The sequence below is a fragment of the Oncorhynchus kisutch genome, linkage group LG7 (genome assembly GCF_002021735.2).
Source record: "Oncorhynchus kisutch isolate 150728-3 linkage group LG7, Okis_V2, whole genome shotgun sequence".
Taxonomy (NCBI): Eukaryota; Metazoa; Chordata; class Actinopteri; order Salmoniformes; family Salmonidae; genus Oncorhynchus; species Oncorhynchus kisutch.
The window spans coordinates 46,169,307-46,190,554 of NC_034180.2; the positions used below are offsets into that span (position 1 = coordinate 46,169,307).

Genomic DNA, 21,248 nt, shown 5'->3' on the forward strand with positions numbered 1-21,248 from the left:
GGCTACTTTTTGGCAAGAAACAGTATGTGAACCCTTTGGAATTACCTGGATTTCTGCATAAATTTGACATACAATTTGATCTGGTCCATTATGTGGACAGATTCAACTAAAGTTGTGTTGTTTGGAAGGAACACACAACACTATGTGTGGAGAAAAAAGGCACAGTACACCAACATAAAAACCTCCCAACTGTAAATTATGGTGGAGGGAGCATTTTGGTTTGGGGCTGGTTTGCTGCCTCAAGTCCTGGAGAGCTTGCCATCGTCCACAGAAACATTTATTCTTAAGTTTATCAAGACATTTTGCAGGAGAATGTAAGGCTATCTGTCCGCCAATTGAAGCTCAACAGACGTTAGGTGATGCAAAAGGACAACCATCCAAAAGACAGAAGTACTGTGGCTTGTGAAAGTATTCACCTCCTTTGGCATTTTTCCTATTTTGTTGCTTTACAACCTGGAATTAAAATGGATTTTTGGGGGGTTTGTATCATTTGATTTACACAACATGCCTACCACTTTGAAAATGCAAAATATTTTTCATTGTGAAACAAACAAGAAATAACATTTAAAAAACTGTTCTTGAGCGTGCATAACTATTCACCCCTCCCAAAGTCAATACTTTGTAGAGCCACCTTTTGCAGCAACTACAGCTGCAAGTCTCTTGGAGTATGTAATTATAAGTTGGCACATCTAGCCACTGGGATTTTTTGCCCATTCAAGGTAAAACTGTCCAGGTCCTTCAAGTTGGATAGGTTCTGCTGGTGTACAGCAATATTTAAGTCATACCACAGATTCTCAATTGGATTGAGGTCTGGGCTTTGACATTTAAATGTTTCCCATTAAACCACTTGAGTGTTGCTTTAGCAGTATGCTTAGGGCAATTGTCCTGCTGGAAGGTGAACCTCCGTCCCAGTCTCAAATCTCTGGAAGACTGAAACAAGTTTCCATCGAGAATTTCCCTGTATTTAGCGCCATCCATCATTCCTTCAATTCTGACCAGTTTCCCAGTCCCTGCCGATGAAAAACATCCCCACAACATGATGCTGCCACCACCATGCTTCACTGTGGGGGTGGTGTTCTCAGGGTGATGGGAGGTGTTGGGTTTGCACCAGACATAGAGTTTAAGATACGTTTTTGTCTAATCTGACCAGAGTACCTTCTTCCATATGTTTGGAGAGTCTCCCACATGCCTTTTGGCGAACACCAAACGTGTTTGCTTGTAATTTTCTTTAAGCAATGGCGTTTTTCTGGCCACTTTTCTGGCCCAGCTCTGTGGAGTGTACTGCTTAAGGTGGTCTTATGGACAGATACTCCAATCTCTGCTGTGGAGCTTTTTGGTCACGCCCTGACCATAGAGAGCCCTCGGGGTTCTCTATGGTGTTTTAGGTCAGGGTGTGGGTGTGACTAGGGGGTGTTCTAGTCTTTAATTTCTATGTTGGTGTGAGTATGGTTCCCATTTAGAGGCAGCTGATTATCGTTGTCTCTAATTGGGGATCATGCTTAATTTGCCCATTGTTCCCACCTGTGTTGTGGGATATTATTTTCAGTTAGTGTCTAAGTGCGCTCTGTACTGGTGTCGCTGGAATTTCATAATTCCTATTAATTAAATCGCTCAGTCTATTTGATAAGAATTTGTAAGATTCCTATTTGCATAAAATAGACAGAGACCAGTCTTATCAAAATGAGATAATAGTATTTATTCTCGGAGCGCACTGCCATGTAACCACGAACAACAGTTTATATACAAAATGTGACGTCATAGGGCATAAAATGTTCTTCCTCCTATCAACCAGGACCCAACAAAAGTCGAAAAGTTTATTCCCACCCCTTCGCTCTCTCACACCAGACACACAGTTAAATCAAGATAAAACTTCAGAAGTTTTCATCCATCACCATTCAGCAGACAGTTCCAGCTAATGGAAAACCTAAGAAAACACACACTGCCTTATCTAAACATCCCAGAGCTAAGTTGAGTCGGTTCAACCATAGGTTATCGACCCTTTCTGCTTACTTAAAAACCCACAATTCCAGTCTTCTCCAACCTGTCTGGAATGGTATTTATTTAATTTAATTACCCCCTGTCTCATGCTCCACAACCCCTCCCTTATGAATTAATATTATTAATCAGATATAATAAAACAGATTATAATTTTCATTAGTTATAGTTTCTATTTATAATGTAGATATTGTTTAGTCATTATTCATAAAATTCCTAACAACTGGATGTTAGTTTTTTCTTTGTTGTTTTTGTTAAGTTTCACTTTGAAATAAAGTATGTGGAACTATATGCACGCTGTGCCTTGGTCCGCTCCTTTCGACAACGTGACAATGATGCTCAGCTTAAGAAACAATGCCTTTTTTGCGACTTTTTCGAATCAAATCAAAATCAAATCAAAATCAAATCAAATTTATTTGTCACATACACATGGTTAGCAGATGTTAATGCGAGTGTAGCGAAATGCTTGTGCTTCTAGTTCCGACAATGCAGTAATAACGAACAAGTAATCTAACTAACAATTCCAAAAAACTATCATAGTCGCACACCTCATGTAGTCTAGCCCATAGGCCATATGTTTTGATAAGGTTTGTATCACAACTAAAGTGGCCAAATAGCTTCTTAAAATTAAGCACATTAATCTGCTTTACAAGGCGTGTAGAGGCTAACTGGCATGCATAAGCAGCGCATGAGTTTCACGTTTGGGGAAGATAATTTTCACCATAAAAACGCACCTTTATAATTAAAGCATTACATCCATAATCGCATTTGCGGTCACTTTTGAAAATAGTGTTTTCCCACTAATGGAACATTCATGCTTCTATCCTACTGTAGTGTGCACATTGCTGCGCTTATAATGTGAAGAAATAGCCATATAGTTTATCAACATTTTAAACAAAACTATTTTGTCAGCCACATTGTGTAAAACAGTTAGTGTATTAATTTGAGATATATCGCATCCCACAACTGTCCTGGACTATATTTTGGAATATTTATTTCTCGCACAGAATAGAATAGGTCAACTTTTGTAATATGGGGATAGTAGATTGACATAGGCTAGTGCTTCTGCTGTTCGTTAGGCCTACTCATCTTGTTGGCTGACGAAAAGTAAATGTGGACAGTTCTTCCAATATGCACCTCTGAATTGGATAAGGACGCGAGCAGTTGTGTGACCGATGTATCTGTCTTCACTTGTAGACTGTCTTCTTCATGTGAGTGAGAGGTGCATTGGAGTGCAGCACTCAGGGAGAAAGCACAACGCTAGCCCTTGGCAACGCAGACGCTCGTGAGCAGTGTGGGTGCAATAATTGAATAATATAGATTTCTAAATGTATTTTGCAACACTTGCTCAAGCGAAGCGAGCGGTGTGGTCAGCCTGTAACGTATGTGTTCACCATAGTAACCTAAGCTCATGTGGTCACATAGTAACCTAACGTATGTGTTCACCATAGTAACCTAAGCTCATGTGGTCACGTAGAAACCTAACGTATGTGTTCACCATAGTAACCTAACGTATGTGTTCACCATAGTAACCTAAGCTCATGTGGTCACGTAGAAACCTAACGTATGTGTTCACCATAGTAACCTAAGCTCATGTGGTCACATAGAAACCTAACGTATGTGTTCACCATAGTAACCTAAGCTCATGTGGTCACGTAGAAACCTAACGTATGTGTTCACCATAGTAACCTAAGCTCATGTCGTCACGTAGAAACCTAACGTATGTGTGCGTTGTGCATTTTCCTTTTCAATCATGATTACATGTTTTGATTGCACTTCGACTCACGTTAGTTGAGCGCCCTCCATTTATTTTCATTATCAATATTTAATTTACAGACACTGTAACTGCCACATGATTTTCTGCCCATGTATTTCATTGAGACCACGCATACTAGGCACACATGAAACCTCTCTCCCATCTAGGAGAGGTAGGCTATTGAAGTTGAAGCAGTAAATTCTGACTGTGTGAATAATGTGAGAAATATGTGCTTTTAATACAATAGGTAGGCTAACAGCATACAAATCAGAAAGAGGATCGTTTCTAAATAATTGACCACAGTGGAGTCAGTACATAACACTATGCTCATCATGTCTTAGCAGGATCAGATGGTGACAGGGGTCCTAGAAGGGTCAGACAGCCAGGGAAGACCAGTCTATGGAGCTCATGTGAATTTTGTAGTATATTCAGTGAATGACACAGTTCAATCTTGAATTGATGGGTTGACGATTGATGGCAACGAAGGAGTGGCTTCGTAAGAAGCATTTCAAAGTCCTGGGGACAGGTCAAAATCTCCAGATCTCAACCCCATAGAAAACCCCATAGAAAATCATTGGTGGGAGTTGAAAGTCCGTGTTGCCCAGCAACAGCCCCAAAACTTCACTGCTCTAGAGGAGATCTGCATGGAGGAATGGGCCAAAATACCAGCAACAGTGTGTGAAAATCTTGTGAAGACTTACAGAAAACGTTTGACCTCTGTCATTGCCAACAAAGGGTATATAACAAACTATTGAGATAAACTTTTGTTATTGACCAAATACTTATTTTCCACCATAATTTGCAAATAAATTCATTAAAAATCCTACAATGTGATTTTCTGGATTTTTTTTCTAATTTTGTCTGTCATAGTTGAAGTGTACCTATGATGAAAATTACAGGCCTCTCATCTTTTTAAGTGGGAGAACTTGCACAATTGGTGGCTGACTAAATACTTTTTTGCCCCACTGTATGTGTATGTGACCAATAACATTCAATTTGATTTTATATATAAACTGAACAGTACCAGACCCAAAATCAAACCTTGTGGAATCCCATGTGATATGTATTTTCTCTGAGTTATATTCACCAAGGGTGACAAAAAACTCTCGACCAGTTAAATAGGTCCTAAACCAATTTAGATCTGGACCAGAGAGGCCAACCTCCCCTGTCTGTCCAGATGGACATCATGGTCAACAGTGTCAAATGCAGCACTTAAATCCAGTAGTACAAGGACAGAGAGCTGGTTGGCATCTGTGTTGGCTCTAAGATCATTTACCACTTTAAGTAAGGCTGTCTCTGTGCTCTGGTGGAGACGAAAACCAGACTGGAATTTTTCCAAAATACTGTTGGCACTTAAAAAATGATATAGCTGTTTGAACACAGAGAGGAGTATTGCTGCTTGGTAGCAGACCAGAAAATGCTGGTGACCCAAGTGTTGTAAGACACGTCATGTACAGTTGAAGTCGGAAGTTTACATACACCTTACCCAAATATATTTAAACTCAGTTTTAATCCTAGTAAAAATTCCCTGTCTTAGGTCAGTTAGGATCACCACTTTATTTTAAGAATGTGAAATGTCAGAATAATAGTAGAGTGATTTATTTAAGCTTTTATTTCTTTCGTCACATTCCCAGTGGGTCAGATGTTTACATACACTCAATTAGTATTTGGTAGCATTGCCTTAAAACTGTTTAACTTGGGTCAAACATTTTGGGTAGCCTTCCACAAGCTTCCCACAATAAGTTGGATGAATTTTGGCCCATTCCTCCTGACAGGGCTGCTGTAACTGAGTCAGGTTTGTAGGCCTCCTTGCTCGCACACGATTTTTCATTTTCTATAGGATTGAGGTCAGGGCTTTGTGATGGCCACTCCAATACCTTGACTTTGTTGTCCTTAAGCCATTTTGCCACAACTTTGGAAGTATGCTTGGGGTCATTGTCCATTTGGAATTCTCTTTCCTCATGATGCCATCTATTTTGTGAAGTGCACCAGTCCCTCCTGCAGCAAAGCACCACCACAACATGATGCTGCCACACCCGTGCTTCACAGTTGGGATGGTGTTCTTCGGCTTGCAAGCCTCACCCTTTTTCCTCCAAACATAACGATGGTCACTATGACCAAACAGTAGAGGTCGACCGATTATGATTTTTCAATGCCAATACCGATACCGATTTATTGGAGGACCAAAAACCGCCGATACCGATTAATCGGCCGATTAAAAAAAAATATATATTTGTAATAATGACAATTACAACAATACTGAATGAACACATATTTTAACTTAATATAATACCAATAAATATCAATAATACCAATAAATATCAATACAAATCATGTTCAATTTGGTTTAAATAATGCAAAAACAAATTGTTGGAGAAGAAAAAAAAGCTAACGTTTGAGTTCCTCAAACGCTCAGAACATGAGAACATATGAAAGTTGGTGGTTCCTTTTAACATGAGACTTCAATATTCCAAGGTAAGAGGTTTTAGGTTGTAGTTAATAGAGTATTTATAGGACTATTTCTCTCTATACCATTTGTATTTCATATACCTTTGACTATTGGATGTTCTTATAGGCACTATATTATTGCCAGTGTAACAGTATAGCTTCTGTCCCTCTCCTCGCCCCTAACTGGGCTCGAACCAGGAACACATCGACAACAGACACACTCGAAGCAGCGTTACCCATCGCTCCACAAAAGCTGCGGCCCTTGCAGAGCAAAGGGAATAACTACTCCAAGTCTCAGAGCGAGTGACGTTTGAAACGCTATTAGCACGCACCCCGCTAACTAGCTAGCCATTTCACATCTGTTACACCAGCCATTAGGCTGATAGGCTTGAAGTCATAAACAGCGCTGTGCTTGCGAAGAGCTGCTGGCAAAACATACGAAAGTGCTGTTTGAATGAATGCTTATGAGCCTGCTGCTGCCTACCATCGCTCAGTCAGACTGCTCTATCAAATCATAGACTTAATTATAACATAACACACAGAAATACGAGCCTTTGGTCATTAATATGGTCGATTCCAGAAACGATCATTTTGAAAACAAAACGTTTATTTCAGTGAAATACGGAACCGTTCGGGTGGCATCCCTAAGTCTAAATATTCTTGTTACATTGCACAACCTTCAATGTTATGTCATAATTACGTACAATTCTGGCAAATTAGTTCGCAATGAGCCAGGCTGCCCAAACTGTTGCATATACCCTGACTCTGCGTGCAATGAACGCAAGAGAAGTGACACAATTTCACCTGGTTAATATTGCCTGCTAACCTGGATATCTTTTAGCTAAATATGCAGGTTTAAAAATATATACTTCTGTGTATTGATTTTAAGAAAGGCATTGGTGTTTATGGTTAGGTACAGTCGTCCAAAGATTGTGCTTTTTTTGCAAATGCGCTTTTGATAAATCATCCCCCAGCGTTGCATCGATTATAGCAGGACATGCTAGATAAACTAGTAATATCCTCAACCATGTGTAGTTATAACTAGTGATATGATTGATTGTTTTTTATAAGATAAGTTTAATGCTAGCTAGCAACTTACCTTGGCTTCTACTGCATTCGCGTAACAGGCAGGCTCCTTGTGGAGTGCAACGAGAGGCAGGTGGTTATAGCGTTGGACTTGTTAACTGTATGGTTGCAAGATTGGATCCCCCGAGCTGACAAGGTGAAAATCTGTCATTCTGGCCCTGAACAAGGCAGTTAACCCACCGTTCCTAGGCCGTCATTGAAAATAAGAATGTGTTCTTAACTGACTTGCCTAGTTAAATAAAGGTATAAAAAATAAGAAAATCGGCGCCCTAAAATACCGGTTTCCGATTGTTATGAAAACTTGAAATTGGCCCTAATTAATCGGCCATTAAATCGGTCGACCTCTACCAAACAGTTCTATTTTTGTTTAATCAGACCAGAGGACGAATATCCCAAAAGTACAATCTTTGTCCCCATGTGCAGTTGCAAACCATAGTCTGGCTTTTTTATTGCAGTTTTGGAGCAGTGGCTTCTTCCTGGTTGAGCAGCCTTTCAAGTTATGTTGATATAGGACTCGTTTTACTGTGGATATAGATACTTTTGTACCTGTTTCCTCCAGCATCTTCACAAGGTCCTTTGCGGTTTTCTGGGATTGATTTGCACTTTTCGCACAAAAGTAATTTCATCTCTAGGAGACAGAATGTGTCTCCTTCCTGAGCGGTATGATGGCTGCGTGGTCCCATGGTGTTTTTAATTGCGTGCTGTTGTTTGTACAGATGAACGTGGTACCTTTAGGAGTTTGGAAATTGCTCCCAATGATGAACCAGACTTGTGGAGTTCTGAGGTCTTGGCTGATTTCTTTTTATTTTCCCATGATGTCAAGCAAAGAGGCATTGAGTTTGAAGGTAGGTGTAATGGTTTTCCTCCTCTTCGTCTGAAGAGGAGAGGCGAGAAGGATCGGAGGACCAATATGCGGCGTGGTAAGTGTCCATGGTTGTTTATTAAACACAAACTGAACACTTTATACAAAACAATAAACGCACCGTGAATAACGAAAACCGAAAACAGTACCGTGTGGTGTAAGACACGGAAACAATCACCCACAAAACAACAGTGAAACCCAGGCTACCTAAGAATGATTCTCAATCAGAGACAACTAACGACACCTGCCTCTGATTGAGAACCATACTAGGCCGTACACAGAAAAACAACCTAGACACACAAAACATAGAATGCCCACCCAACTCACATCCTGACCAACTCAAACAAACAATTAACACAATAACTAGGGTCAGAACGTGACAGTAAGGCCTTGAAATACATCCACAGGTACACCTCCAATTGACTCAAATGATGTCAAATAGCCTATCAGAAGCTTCTAAAGCCATGACATAATTTTCTGGAATTTTCCAAGCTGTTTAAAGGCACAGTCAACTTAGTGTATGTAAACTTTTGACCCACTGGAATATTGATACATTGAGTTGTAAGTGAAATAATCTGTCTGTAAACAATTGTTGGAAAAATGACTTGTGTCATGCACAAAGTAGATGTCCTAACTGACTTGCCAAAACTATAGTTTGTTAACAAGACATTTGTGGAGTGGTTGAATAACGAGTTTTAATGACTCCGACCTAAGTGTATGTAAACTTCCGACCTCAACTGTATGTGTTATATTAAATTAGTGGGTCTTGAAATATGAGTCATTTATATAGTATTCTCACAGAGGGAGTTGCTTGCTTTAGCAGAACCAACAGTGGAGTCGACCATGGGGATGCAAGAGGACTTAGCAGTGACCAGGACAGTGAACTTATCGACAGTCATCAACAGAACCCTCCTGGACTCAGAGTTCCGTTACACACTCTTCCCATTGTTTTACGGTGTTGTGTTCGTCCTTGGTCTGATAGCCAACAGTTATGTGCTGTTCGTGCTGCAGCGCATGCAAGACACCAAGGCCATGAATGAGATCTGCATCTACATGGCCAACCTGACTGTGGCCCACCTCTTCTTCGTGTGCGCCCTCCCCTTCTGGATTGGCTACTACCACCACCGCGGTGACTGGCGCTACGGCGACTTCCTGTGCCGCGTCACCGGTGTGTTCTTCTTCATCAACACCTACTGCTCCGTCCTCTTCCTCGCCGCCATCAGCGTCAACCGTTACTGGGCCATCACGCGCCCGCTGGATGCCACCTCGTCTGACCATTGGCGCCGCGGGGTGGCCATCACGGCGGTCATCTGGGCACTCACTCTGTCCATGTCCATGCCGCACTTCTTTGAAACTGGCATCCAGATGGACGCCGGCAACGTGTCGCGCTGCTTTGAGGGCTACCACGACAAGACTGACGACGAGAAGCGGACTGTGGCCACCACTCATCATCGTGGGGTGCCTCGTCTTGGTCTTCTTCCTCGTAGTAGTCTGCAACCTGCTCATTGCCCGGGCCCTGCTCGCCCCAGTCCCCTACCCAGCATCGGGGCTCCAGTTCATCCCAGCTCCGGGGGGTGAAGGACCAGGCCCTGCAGATGCTGTGAGCCGTGGTGGGGCTGTTCGTGGTGTGCTTCCTCCCCCACCGTGTGGTCCAGGGCCCCTGGACACTGGCTGTACTGGAGATCAAGGAGGGCTGGGGCAGAATGGACTGGGACCAGGCAGTGGCTTAACGATGCCCACCAGGTCACCTTGATGCTGATGGGGCGCAACTGCCTCCTGGATCCTGTGGTGTACTGCTTCGCCACCAGGAAGTTCCGCCTGTACATCAAGGACAATCTGAAAAAGGTGGGGAGGGGCAAAAGATGCTCGGAAACAGCCATCACACACATTTCTATGGTGGAGTGCAAGAATGTGAGCCAGCGGCTCCATAGCGAACAGCAGCAGCTGAAGGTTTAAATCTCTAGATGACATGGTATTGTAGATATTGTGTCTAATGCTAATACTGTTGTTAGTAACCACATCCTCAGGATGCTTCATTCCATCACACACACACCTAACCATGAACACATAGTGCAGAACATGCACTCTGCTATGTAGCCTCATGTTCATTCAGACACATCACATGAACAGATGCACCACCACACAGCCCCACCCACAGTATGGTTCCCCTCTAGATTTCCTTCCTGTAGGGATTTGTCCTGGCCACTGTGCCAGCTATAATCAGTGCTTTAAAGAATCTTTGGACCATTGATTCTTTGTTTTCACATTTCAGATGTACTGTACATTGTATCTCACACTTTGTTATTGTGACTTCAATTTAATCACGTTTCTTCCTGTTCTTCTAGTGTAATCAGAGAAGAGAAGCAGACGTTTTATAGGGAACAGGAGCTTCTATAAAGGATTGCAAAATAGCTCTACAAACTCAGTCCCAAGCCACTAGACTAGATCCTTAGATAACATGGATATCAAATTACATTTTAAATATCACATGCACCGAACACAACCGTACAGTGAATTTCTTACTTACAAGCCCTTAATCAACAATAGTCCTATCACTGTTGGAGCCTTCTAAATTGGGTGCTGAACAATAGCTCTATAAACTCAGTCCCAAGCCACTAGACTAGATGGTTAGATAAAATATATATGGTGCATATAGTCAGATTGTCCTATCACTGTTTGAGCCTTCTAAATTGGGTGCTGAACAATAGCAATTAATTTAAAAAAAATCATTGTTCTTGAGCACCTAATATGGACATATATTCACACATAAAAATGAGGTTTTCAGGATGCTGGATGTCTGTCAAGTTCATGCATGTTGTGATAAACTAAGCTTTGTAATGAACTGAAACTGTAATTGTGAAACTAAGAATTGCATTGGCACAGATGTCAGTTCAACGTCTAGTATTGATTAACATTTGGTTGAGTTGTCTTCTAAATTGGGTGCTGAACAATAGCTGGTCGTGAGCAAGGAATAAAAAGAATCCTTGTTCTTGAGCACCTAATATGGACACATTAATAACAATGAGCTTTTTAGGATGCTGGCTCTCCGTAAAGATTTTAGCCTACATGGTCTTCACCACTTATGGAATTGCAAAATGTTCATGTGTGGTGAGATGTGAAACTGTATTTGTTTTGCAATTTAATTTGGTAACATAGCAAAGACACATACTGGGAGCTTTTTTAAGTATGTGAAGCATCGCTATCCCCCTGGGCACAGATGTCAGTTCAACGTCTAGTATTGATTTACATTGATTGAGTTGGTTGAGTTGTCAACTAACGTGAATTCAATGTGAAATCAACAAATGTACAAAATTAAAATAATAATAATAATAATTGTTGAAATTACGTGGAAACAACATTGATTCAACCAGTTTTTGCCCAGTGGGATTATTGTTATTGTAAATAATAATCTTCACAATCCTTTTATGACGCTGCCAGCTACTGAAGTATTAACAGAGACGTGAGGGTTATGGAGTTAATAGACCTCTGGTATAAATGTTGCAGTAACTGTAACTCTATGTTTTTGATGCATTCAAAACAAATTGTTTAATACGCTGTACTGCATTCTCAATGTAAATATGAAATAACAGATATATTGTTATTGAAATGCCTCTTTTTTTGTTTCACACTCGTTTTTTTATTCAAAGCTTCCATTAAAAGATTCTGACAAATATCACTATGAATGCAGACAAATTAGAAAAATAAGACTTTTCAAACCTCTTTACTTTTTAGAGATCAAGTCTAGCTTCTCTTTAAATATTTAACAAATTCTAACCCTCTTCAGGCCAGTTCCTCTGACACAGATTAAACATAGTCCTGGATGAAAAAGCATGGTCAATAGAGTATCTGTCAAAATAGTTTTTTAGTCCAGGACTATGTTTAATCTGTGTCTGGGAAACTGCCCCACAGTGTTTTACAATTAGCAAAGGAGGATTTAAGAGGAATCATCCCAAGGTGGCGTAGGTATCATCCCCTGTCATGTAGGTGGGGTACAGGTCGCTGTAGGCTTGGTTGGTTTCACCACAGTTCATGTAGACTTCTCCCTCATTCCCAGCCTGGGCCTGACTCTTCCCCCTAGTGGTGACAGCAGACACATAATCAACATAGTGATCAGCATAGTGATCCGCATAGTGATCAGCTAATTATAATCTCATACACAGGAAGACAAATGTAAAACACACAAATATAATTTGTTCATCATGCTCTTACTTTGGTGCTTTTGCAGGTCCAGTATATCCTGGAAGTACATGGAAAATACATCACAGTACATCAAACCAACACTCACAATGTCTGAATGAACATTGTAGACTTTTCAGAAACCTACTAGAGTCCTACACATTACTTCCTGTAACTACAGTAGCCAACATGTTATAATTATAACTCTGCAGTATAGCCGAAGACTTGGTAGAACTGTTGATACAGTGCAGTACACTTGACAGTGTCACTCACCTTTGGCCGGTGCACTATTGGTGGCCAAGGTCTCTTGACCGGCCTTCTCTTTGGCCCGCTGCCTCCAGAGCCACAGCAGCAACAAGGTCAGTAAGACCCCGGCAATGAGAACCAGCACCAACCCTGCCACTCCTGCATACACACTGCCTAAGGGGAGAGGAGGAACAGTCAAATGAACGGCATTGACATTGATGTGCCACAGGCTTCCACTAAAATCTTAAGCTTTACAAACCTATGCTATAAATTACTACTGTGCATCAAATATTGATACATACATTGAACAGCAGGGTTCGACAACATAAAACTATTGATAAATGCGATCCAAAGTTATACAAACAGAATAATGACATGGCAATGTGAGAGGCACCATCTCAGTACGTTACCTTTTCTTTTGGTACATTGTCACTATCACACCACCATTACCACACATCATCGTCATCAGCTCAGTTCTCTACTAATGGAACAAATCTCATTATCGTTCATCATTTCCTCAAACTGAGCTGTTCTCCATCTTGGGCTGAGAGGAAGCTAAATGTGTTGGACTCATATGAGAAATAAGGTGGATGTTGTGATTGATGAGTAGATTACCAGTCATGGGGAAGTAGACGATATAGACTGTGTGGGAGGGGCTTTGTTGCTGCTGCGTCAGGGAAGAGATGTTGCTGTAAGCCTGGCAAAAGTACTGCCCACTCTCACTTGCCATGCTCAGGGTCAGCTCTCGCCCCATGTCCACCTCCTGCCACCCACCCTGCTCATCCAACCTGCTCCAACTCCAGATGACAGAGGGGGGGTGGGAGGTGCCCTGACAGTACAGGGTGACACTCTGCCCCTCCATGGTGACCAAGTCTTTGGGTGTGGATGACACCCACACATTGGAGAGTCTCTCTAGAGAGAGGAGGGGACATGATAATCTACTTTGTGTTACTCAAATAAACACAGATTACAGATCCAGACTAAATTCTTAGAAAAAGGTTTCGAAAGGGTTCTTTGCCTGTCCCCATAGGAGAACCCATTTTGGTTCCAGGTAGAACCCTTTTTGATTCCAGGTAGGATTGTAGAAGGATAGAATAGAGTGGGAGAGGGGGGTGTAGATTGTAGAAGGATAGAATAGAGTGGGAGAGGGGGGAGTAGATTGTAGAAGGATAGAATAGAATAGGATAGGGGGTGTAGATTGTAGAAGGATAGAATAGTGTGAGAGGGGCGTGTAGATTGTAGAAGGATAGAATAGAGTGGGAGAGGGGGGTGTAGATTGTAGAAGGATAGAATAGAGTGGGAGAGGGGGGTGTAGATTGTAGAAGGATAGAATAGAGTGGGAGAGGGGCGTGTAGATTGTAGAAGGATAGAATAGAGTGGGAGAGGGGGGTGCAGATTGTAGAAGGATGAAATAAAGTGTGAGAGGGGGGTGTAGATTGTTGAAGGATGGAATAGAGGGAGGGGGGTGTTGAAGGGTGGAAGCAGACAGACTACAATGCTGCTGGGTCATTATCCTAGCCGGGGGGGGGGGGGGGGGGGGCTGTTACTATAAACACTGACATAACTGTGCAAGGTTCTGCTCTGGTGAAAAACAAGTCAAAATAATTCAGCCTGGCTGAACTACTTAACTCTCCCTCCCTGCTATGCTTCTGTCGTCTTATTGATTTTCCAACAGGCAGCATTAACTGCAGTCCCTGACATATCTTTGTGTCTCTACATGAGTAGGGTTTTCTCGCATAAGTCCAGGAAGCTATTTGGCGTTGCCTTGGTGTTGGCTGTGTTTGTTCCCCTGGGACGGGAATATAATTAGTGGGTGAAAAAAGTTGAAAAACACAATCCCCTATTCTAGCATCCACAAACATGCCATGACAATTAACCATTTGTTTCGTGATAACTATGAAGTTAACGGGAGTTTTATGATTTAAAATAACTTCCAGTCACGTACCTACCACAGTCAGGTTTACTGCATTGCTGTCGTACCTTGTTCCATTGTAATAACCTGAACACTTGTATTCTCCAGAGTCCTTAGTGGTGACAATTAGAGTCAGAGAGTTGTTGTTAATATTCATAGCTGTCCATGTGGTCTGGTTCAGACGGTACCAGGTGTATTTGTTCACAACAAATGATACCACACAAAACATTTTGACGGTCTGACCAGCAGGCATGACCGGTGCTCCAATCTGGAAGATCAATTTGGCCCATTGGCTCTCCTGGAGAAAAGCTGTCAAAAGAGACAATGGTCAGAGAAGGCAATTAAAAAGCCCTGCTTGTAAATGGAACACTTACTATACGAAATAGACACTTTTAGCCTTAACTACACTGTACTCACCAACTGGTGACACAATGTATATTTTAATGGGTAGTGTTGACAGATTCATTTGTTGTGATGACTGTAATCATTAAAGGTCCAAATCCTAATTTGAGATCCATGCACTTCGACTTTTGCGTAAATTATGTAAATGGATGGTAAATGCAAAAAACATTGAGTTACGGGTGCAGATCTCCAGTTAGGATTCAGCCCTAATACAGTACATACTTAATATGAACCAATATACAGTAGAACATAATGAGAGGTCTTACCTGGTTTAACAAACAAACAGAGCAGAAGAAAAAGAAGTTGCATGTTTAGTAGCTGTAGTTTTTTGATATACGTTGACGACTGATACGATGACACTCTGGACCTGTATGTTTAAGGTGTTGTGCTTTACTCTGTCTTAAAGTCCTGATGGGGGAAGTTTAACATGGGAAACAAAAGGGACAGGAACTTTGAGCTTCCTCCTGACTGTTAATCTGTTAACAGAGTTTCATCCTCGGGTTGAACTGGAACAATATTGTTGCATGTCTACGGTTTAGATAACCTTTCTGTTTTATATCTGTCCAAGCAGCTTTGTTTCTCCACATCTCTACTATCTGTTCTCAATGATTTAGTAATAACTCACTACAACTCAACTCACTCTAATCTCTTGAGGCCTCTGTGAGTTGCCATTTCATTTACCTCACAAAGCTTGGCCAACTTCAATCTCACCCTGAACTTTATTAGCTAGGTTCCATGTTATTTACTGTGACAACAGAAATACTGAGCGCTAATGACATGTTCCCCTTCAGAAAGAGTATACTCTATCTTGGGCTGGGGTAGAGATTACATATAGGCTCCATCCCAAATTGCACCCAATTCCCTATAGAAATTATTCATAGCCATTTGCTTATTCCACATTTTGTTGTGTTACAGCCTGAATTCAAAATGAATTGAATATATGTTTTTCCTCAGCCATTTACACACAACACCCCATAATGACAAAGTGAAAACACGTTTTAATCTTTTTTGCACATTTATTGAAAATGTAATACAGAAATATCTAATTTACATAAGTATTCCCACCGTTGGGGTAATACTTTGTAGAATAACCTTTGTCTTTTTGGGTAAGTCTCTAAGAGCTTTCCAAACATTGATTGTGCAACATTTGCCAATTATTATTTTCAACATTCCTCAAGCTCTGTCAAATTGGTTGTTGATCATTGCTAGACAACCATTTTCAGGTCTTCCCATAGATTGTCAAGTAGATTTTAAGTCAAAACTGTAACTCGGCCACATTGACTGTCTTCTTGGTAAGCAACTCCAGTGTAGATTTAGCCTTGTGTTATAGGTTATTGTCCTGCTGAAAGGTGAATTCATCTCCCAGTGTCAGATGGAAAGCAGACTGAAATAGGTTTTCCTTTATGATTCTGCCTGTGCTTACCTCCGTTATGTTTCTTTCTTTTTCTTTTACATGAAAAACTTCCCAATCCTTAATAATTACAAGCATACCCATAACATGATGCGGTCACCACTATGCTTTAAAATATGGAGAGTGGTAGTCAGTAATGAGTTGTATTGGATTTGCCCTGAACATAACACTTTGTATTCAGGACAAACAGTTATTGCTTTGCCACATTTGTTGCAGTATTACTTTAGTGCCTTGGAAGCATGTCTTAGAATATTTGTTTCTGTATCTTTGTACTGACTGTGTGTATTGATACACCATCTAAAGTGTAATTAATAACTTCACCATGCTCAAACAGATATTCAATGTCAGCTTTTTTATTTTTACCCATCTACCAATAGGTGCCCTTCTTTGTAAGTCATTGGAAAACCTCCCTGGTCTTTGTGGTTGATTCAGTGTTTGAAATTCGCTGCTCGACTGAGGGACCCTTCAGGTAATTGTACGTGTGGGGTACAGAGATGAGGTAGTCATTGAAAAATCATGTTAAACACTGTTATTGCACACAGAGTGAGTCCATGCAACTTAGGTGACTTGTTAAGCAAATGTTTACTCCTGAACTTATTAAGGCTTGCCGTAACTAAGGGATTGAATACTTATTGACTCAAGACATTTCAGCTTTAAATTTTTTATACATTTTTGAAGAACATTTTTACAAACATGATTCCACTTCAACGTTCCCGTTTTAAGCGCAATATTTTGTCATGAAAAGATGCTCGACTATGCATATAATTTTGGAAGGAAAACACTCTAACGTTTCCAAAACTGCAAAGATATTATCTGTGAGTGCCACAGAACTCATGCTACAGGCGAAACCAAGATGAAACTTCAACCAGGAAATGGGCTGAATTTTTGAGGCTCTGTTTTCCATTGTCTCCTTATATGGCTGTGAATGCGCCGGGAATGAGCCTGCCCTTTCTATCGTTTCTCCAAGGTGTCTGCAGCATTGTGACGTATTTGTAGGCATATCATTGGAAGATTGGCCATAAGAGACTACATTTACCAGGGGTCCGCCCGGTGTCCTTTGTCTAAATTGGTGCGTAATCTACAAGCTGCACGCAGTCATCCAGTGATTGAGAGGAGAGAGGAGGCTTTCAACGAACGATATATCATGAAGAGATATGTGAAAAACACCTTAAGGATTGATTCTAAACAACGTTTACCATGTTTCAGTCGATATTATGGAGTTAATTTGGAAAATAGTTTGGCGTTTTGATGACTGATTATTTTTATTTTTTTTGGTAGCCAAACGTGACGAACCAAACGGAGCGATTTCTCCTAAACAAATAATCTTTCAGGAAAAACTGAGCATTTGCTATCTAACTGAGAGTCTCCTCATTGAAAACATCTGAAGTTCTTCAAAGGTAAATGATTTTATTTGAATGATTTTCTGTTTTTTGTGAAAATGTTGCCTGCTGATGCTAACGCTAAATGCTATGCTAGCTGCGCTAGCTGTTACACAAATGCTTGTTTTGCTATGGTTGAGAAGCATATTTTGAAAATCTGAGATGACAGTGTTGTTAACAAAAGGCTAAGCTTGAGAGCGAGCATATTAATTTCGTTTCATTTGCGATTTTCATGAATAGTTAACTTTGCGTTATGGTAATGAGCTTGAGGCTGTATTCACGATCCCGGATCCGGGATGGCTCGACGCAAGAACACAACAACATGTGGAAAAATCCAAGGGGTGTGAAAGTAATGCACTAGATAGGGAAAAGGGTGCCATTTGGAACACAGACCTAGGATATGACAGGTGACTGGGGCTCTGGGGGATGTTTAATGCATCCTCTCTCCGTTGACGTTGGGTTCACTCTCTGTACTCTGCAGGAATTATGACTATAACTATTTTCTGGATTAGTCTTGGCTTTAGAGAATTCCTGACATTGTGTTATAAGGAAAAGTTCATTTCATTTTTCAAGTAAAACTCACAGTATGAGAGCAGGCTGTCCTCTGTAGGGCACCTTGTTCTCTATACAGTTCTCTATCTTTTTGACCAGGTCCTGGTCTCTGGTCCAAACTAGTGCACTATATAGAGAATATGGGTGGCATTTGGGATGCAGACCTAGTGCCTTGCAAAAGTATTCATCCCCCTTGGCGTTTTTCTTATTTTATTGCATTATTGCATTTTATTGCACTATCTGTAATTTAAAAGGATTATTATTTGGATTTCATGTAATGGACATACACAAAAATAGTCCAAATTGGTGAAGTGAAATGAAAAAAATTACTTGTTTAAAAAAATTTAATAAAAAAATTACAACGGAAAAGTGGTGCGTGCATATGTATTCACCCCCTTTACTATGAAGCCCCTAAATAAGATCTGGTGCAACCAATTACCTTCAGAAGTCACATAATTTGTTAAATTAAGTCCACCTGGGTGCAATCTAAGTGTCACATGATCTCAGTATATATACACCTGTTCTGAAAGGCCCCAGAATCTGCAACACCACTAAGCAAGGGGCACCACCAAGCAAGCGGCACCATGAAGACCAAGGAGCTCGCCAAACAGGTCAGGGACAAAGTTGTGGAGAAGTACAGATCAGGGTTGGGTTATAAAAAAAATATCTGAAACTTTGAACATCCCACAGTGAACCATTAAATCCATTATTAAAAAATGGAAAGAATATGGCACCACAACCAACCTGCCAAGAGAGGGCCACCCACCAAAACTCACAGACCAGGCAAGGAGGGCATTAATCAGAGAGGCAACAAAGAGACCAAAGAAAACCCTGAAGGACTGCAAAGCTCCACAGAGATGGAGTATCTGTATGTAGGACCACTTTAAGCTGTACACTCCACAGAGCTGGGCTTTACGGAAGAGTGGCCAGAAAAAAAGCCTTTGCTTAAAGAAAACAAGAAGTAAACATGTTTGGTGTTTGCCAAAAGGCATGTGGGAGACTCCCCAAACATATGGAAGAAGGTACTCTGGTCAGATGAGACTAAAATTGAGCTTTTTGGCCATCAAGGAAATGCTGTGGGGATGTTTTTAATCGGCAGGGACTGGGAAACTGGTCAAAATTGGAGGAATAATGGATGGTTCTAAATACAGGGAAATTCTTGAGTGAAACCTGTTTCAGTCTTCCAGAGATCTGAGAGTGGGACAGAGATTCACCTTCCAGCAGGACAATGGCCCTAATTATACTGCTAAAGCAACACTTGAGTGGTTTAAGGAGAAGCATTTAAATGCCTTGGAATAGCCTAGTCAATGCCCAGACCTCAATCCAATTGAGAATCTGTGGTATGAATTAAAGATTGCTGTACACCAGCGGAACCCATCCAACTTGGAGCTGGATAAGTTTTGCCTTGAAGAATGGGTAAAAATCCCAGTGGCTAGATGTGCCAATCTTATAGGGACATACCCCAAGAGACTTGCAGCTGTAATTGCTGCAAAATGTGTCGACAAAATATTAACTTGGGGGGTGAATAGTTATGCACGCTCAAGTTTTCCGTTTTTTTCTGTTATTTCTGCATTGTCACCCTTCTTGTTGAAGGTGAAATCCGGAATTGGTACATCACATTTTTTACTTTAAAATTAATTATTTATAGCTATTGATTCTTTAAGAATATGACTTTTAAATGTGTGTGTTTGTGTGTGTGTATGTGTGTGAGTGGTTTAAGGTTTAAATTGTTCTGTCTGTGCCATTGTAGTTATGCTGCCTGCTTCCTACACTGTTAGCCGCCAACACATTTCACCCAGAGGTCTCTGACTGTCTCTCCATGGTCCCAGTGGCCGGCTGTAACTAGTTTTGTTGTCATGGGGATGGTTCCCTGTTAATATGTAGTTCCTATCCCAGCATGGAACAGTGAAAATGAATGGGTATTTTTTTTAGTTACAGTCTTGTCTCATCGCTGCAACTCCCGTACGGACTTGGGAGAGGTGAAGGTTGAGAGCCATGCGTCCTCCGAAACACAACCCAACCTAGCCGCACTGCTTCTTGACACAACGCACCTCCAACCCGGAAGCCAGCCGCACCAATGTGTCGGAGGAAACACCGTACACCTGGTGACCTGGTCAGCATGCACTGCGCCCGGCCCGCCACAGGAGTCGCTAGTGCGCGATGAGACAAGGATATCCTTGCCGGCCAAACCCTCCCTAACCCGGACGACGCTGTGTGCGTCGCCCCATGGACCTCCCGATCGCGGCCGGCTGCGACAGAGCCTGGGCTCCAACCTAGAATCTCTGGTGGCACAGCAAGACCACTGCGCCACCCGGGAGGCCTAATGTATGGAAACTCAACTAGCTCATTTGAAATAGGCCTAAGAGCCACTGCCATTTATACTGCATTTATACTTGTTTACATTGACAGCCTACTCGGCCAAACCCAGACAACGCTGGGCCAATTGTGCGCTGCCGTATGGGACTTGCAATCACAGCCAGTTGTGATACAGCCTGGAATCAAACCAGGGTGTCTGTAGTGTCTTAAACCACTGCGCCACTCGGGAGACCAGAATGTATAAACAAATTCCATGGGAATGCATCCACAGTGTGAGCTCTGCAAATGGAAATGTGACATGAGTAGGTCAGATCACATCATTCAGTGGAACTTCGACCTGTTTAGTCAACATAGTAATGTTCGAAAATAAATATTTATGAAAGAATGCATAAAATATGTCTGTGGGTCTCTTTAGGGGTAGACACTAAAAGAAGAAACCAGACCAGTGGCCTTGTGGTGAGAGTGTCTGCCCTGTGTTTGGAAGGTTGGTGGTCCAACAACCAGTTGTCATGACAAAGTCTAAATTTGGGTCATGATACCTCTCTGCTTGGTACTGGATTGGGCCTAAATAGACTAGTGTCCTTTTCAGTACATCAAGCTGCCTCACGTTTACCGAAACAGGAAAAAGGCTCTTGCTCTATGGGCCATTCTGGTTCAGACAAGCCTTACTTACTTACTTCAACTTAAAGAACAAGACTCACATGCAA

General features: G+C 41.5%; 1 protein-coding gene and 1 pseudogene across 1 annotated transcript; one reads left to right on the forward strand and one right to left on the reverse strand.

The window, feature by feature from the left end:
* Positions 1-4,225: 4,225 nt before the first annotated feature.
* On the forward strand, positions 4,226-11,363 carry LOC109893807 (platelet-activating factor receptor-like; annotated as a pseudogene).
* Positions 11,364-11,668: 305 nt separating this feature from the next.
* On the reverse strand, positions 11,669-15,277 carry LOC109893809 (CXADR-like membrane protein). Its single transcript, XM_031829191.1, has 6 exons — positions 15,150-15,277; positions 14,515-14,790; positions 13,185-13,481; positions 12,597-12,743; positions 12,357-12,384; positions 11,669-12,221 (listed from the first exon to the last, which is right to left on the reverse strand). The coding sequence occupies exons 1-6, from the start codon at positions 15,190-15,192 to the stop codon at positions 12,092-12,094; spliced, it is 921 nt and encodes a 306-aa protein (XP_031685051.1). The 5' UTR covers positions 15,193-15,277; the 3' UTR covers positions 11,669-12,091.
* Between the last annotated feature and the right edge of the window lie 5,971 nt (positions 15,278-21,248).

What these genes read in the sequence shown, in the direction of transcription:
- LOC109893809 (XM_031829191.1), bottom strand. Translation starts at nt 15,192, where the DNA reads ATGCAACTTCTTTTTCTTCTGCTCTGTTTGTTTGTTAAACCAG. An exon ending in CAATAGTGCACCGGCCAAAG is followed by an intron (nt 12,385 to 12,596) that starts GTGAGTGACACT and finishes ATGTACTTCCAG; the next exon opens with GATATACTGGACCTGCAAAA. An exon ending in GGACCTGCAAAAGCACCAAA is followed by an intron (nt 12,222 to 12,356) that starts GTAAGAGCATGA and finishes TGTCACCACTAG; the next exon opens with GGGGAAGAGTCAGGCCCAGG.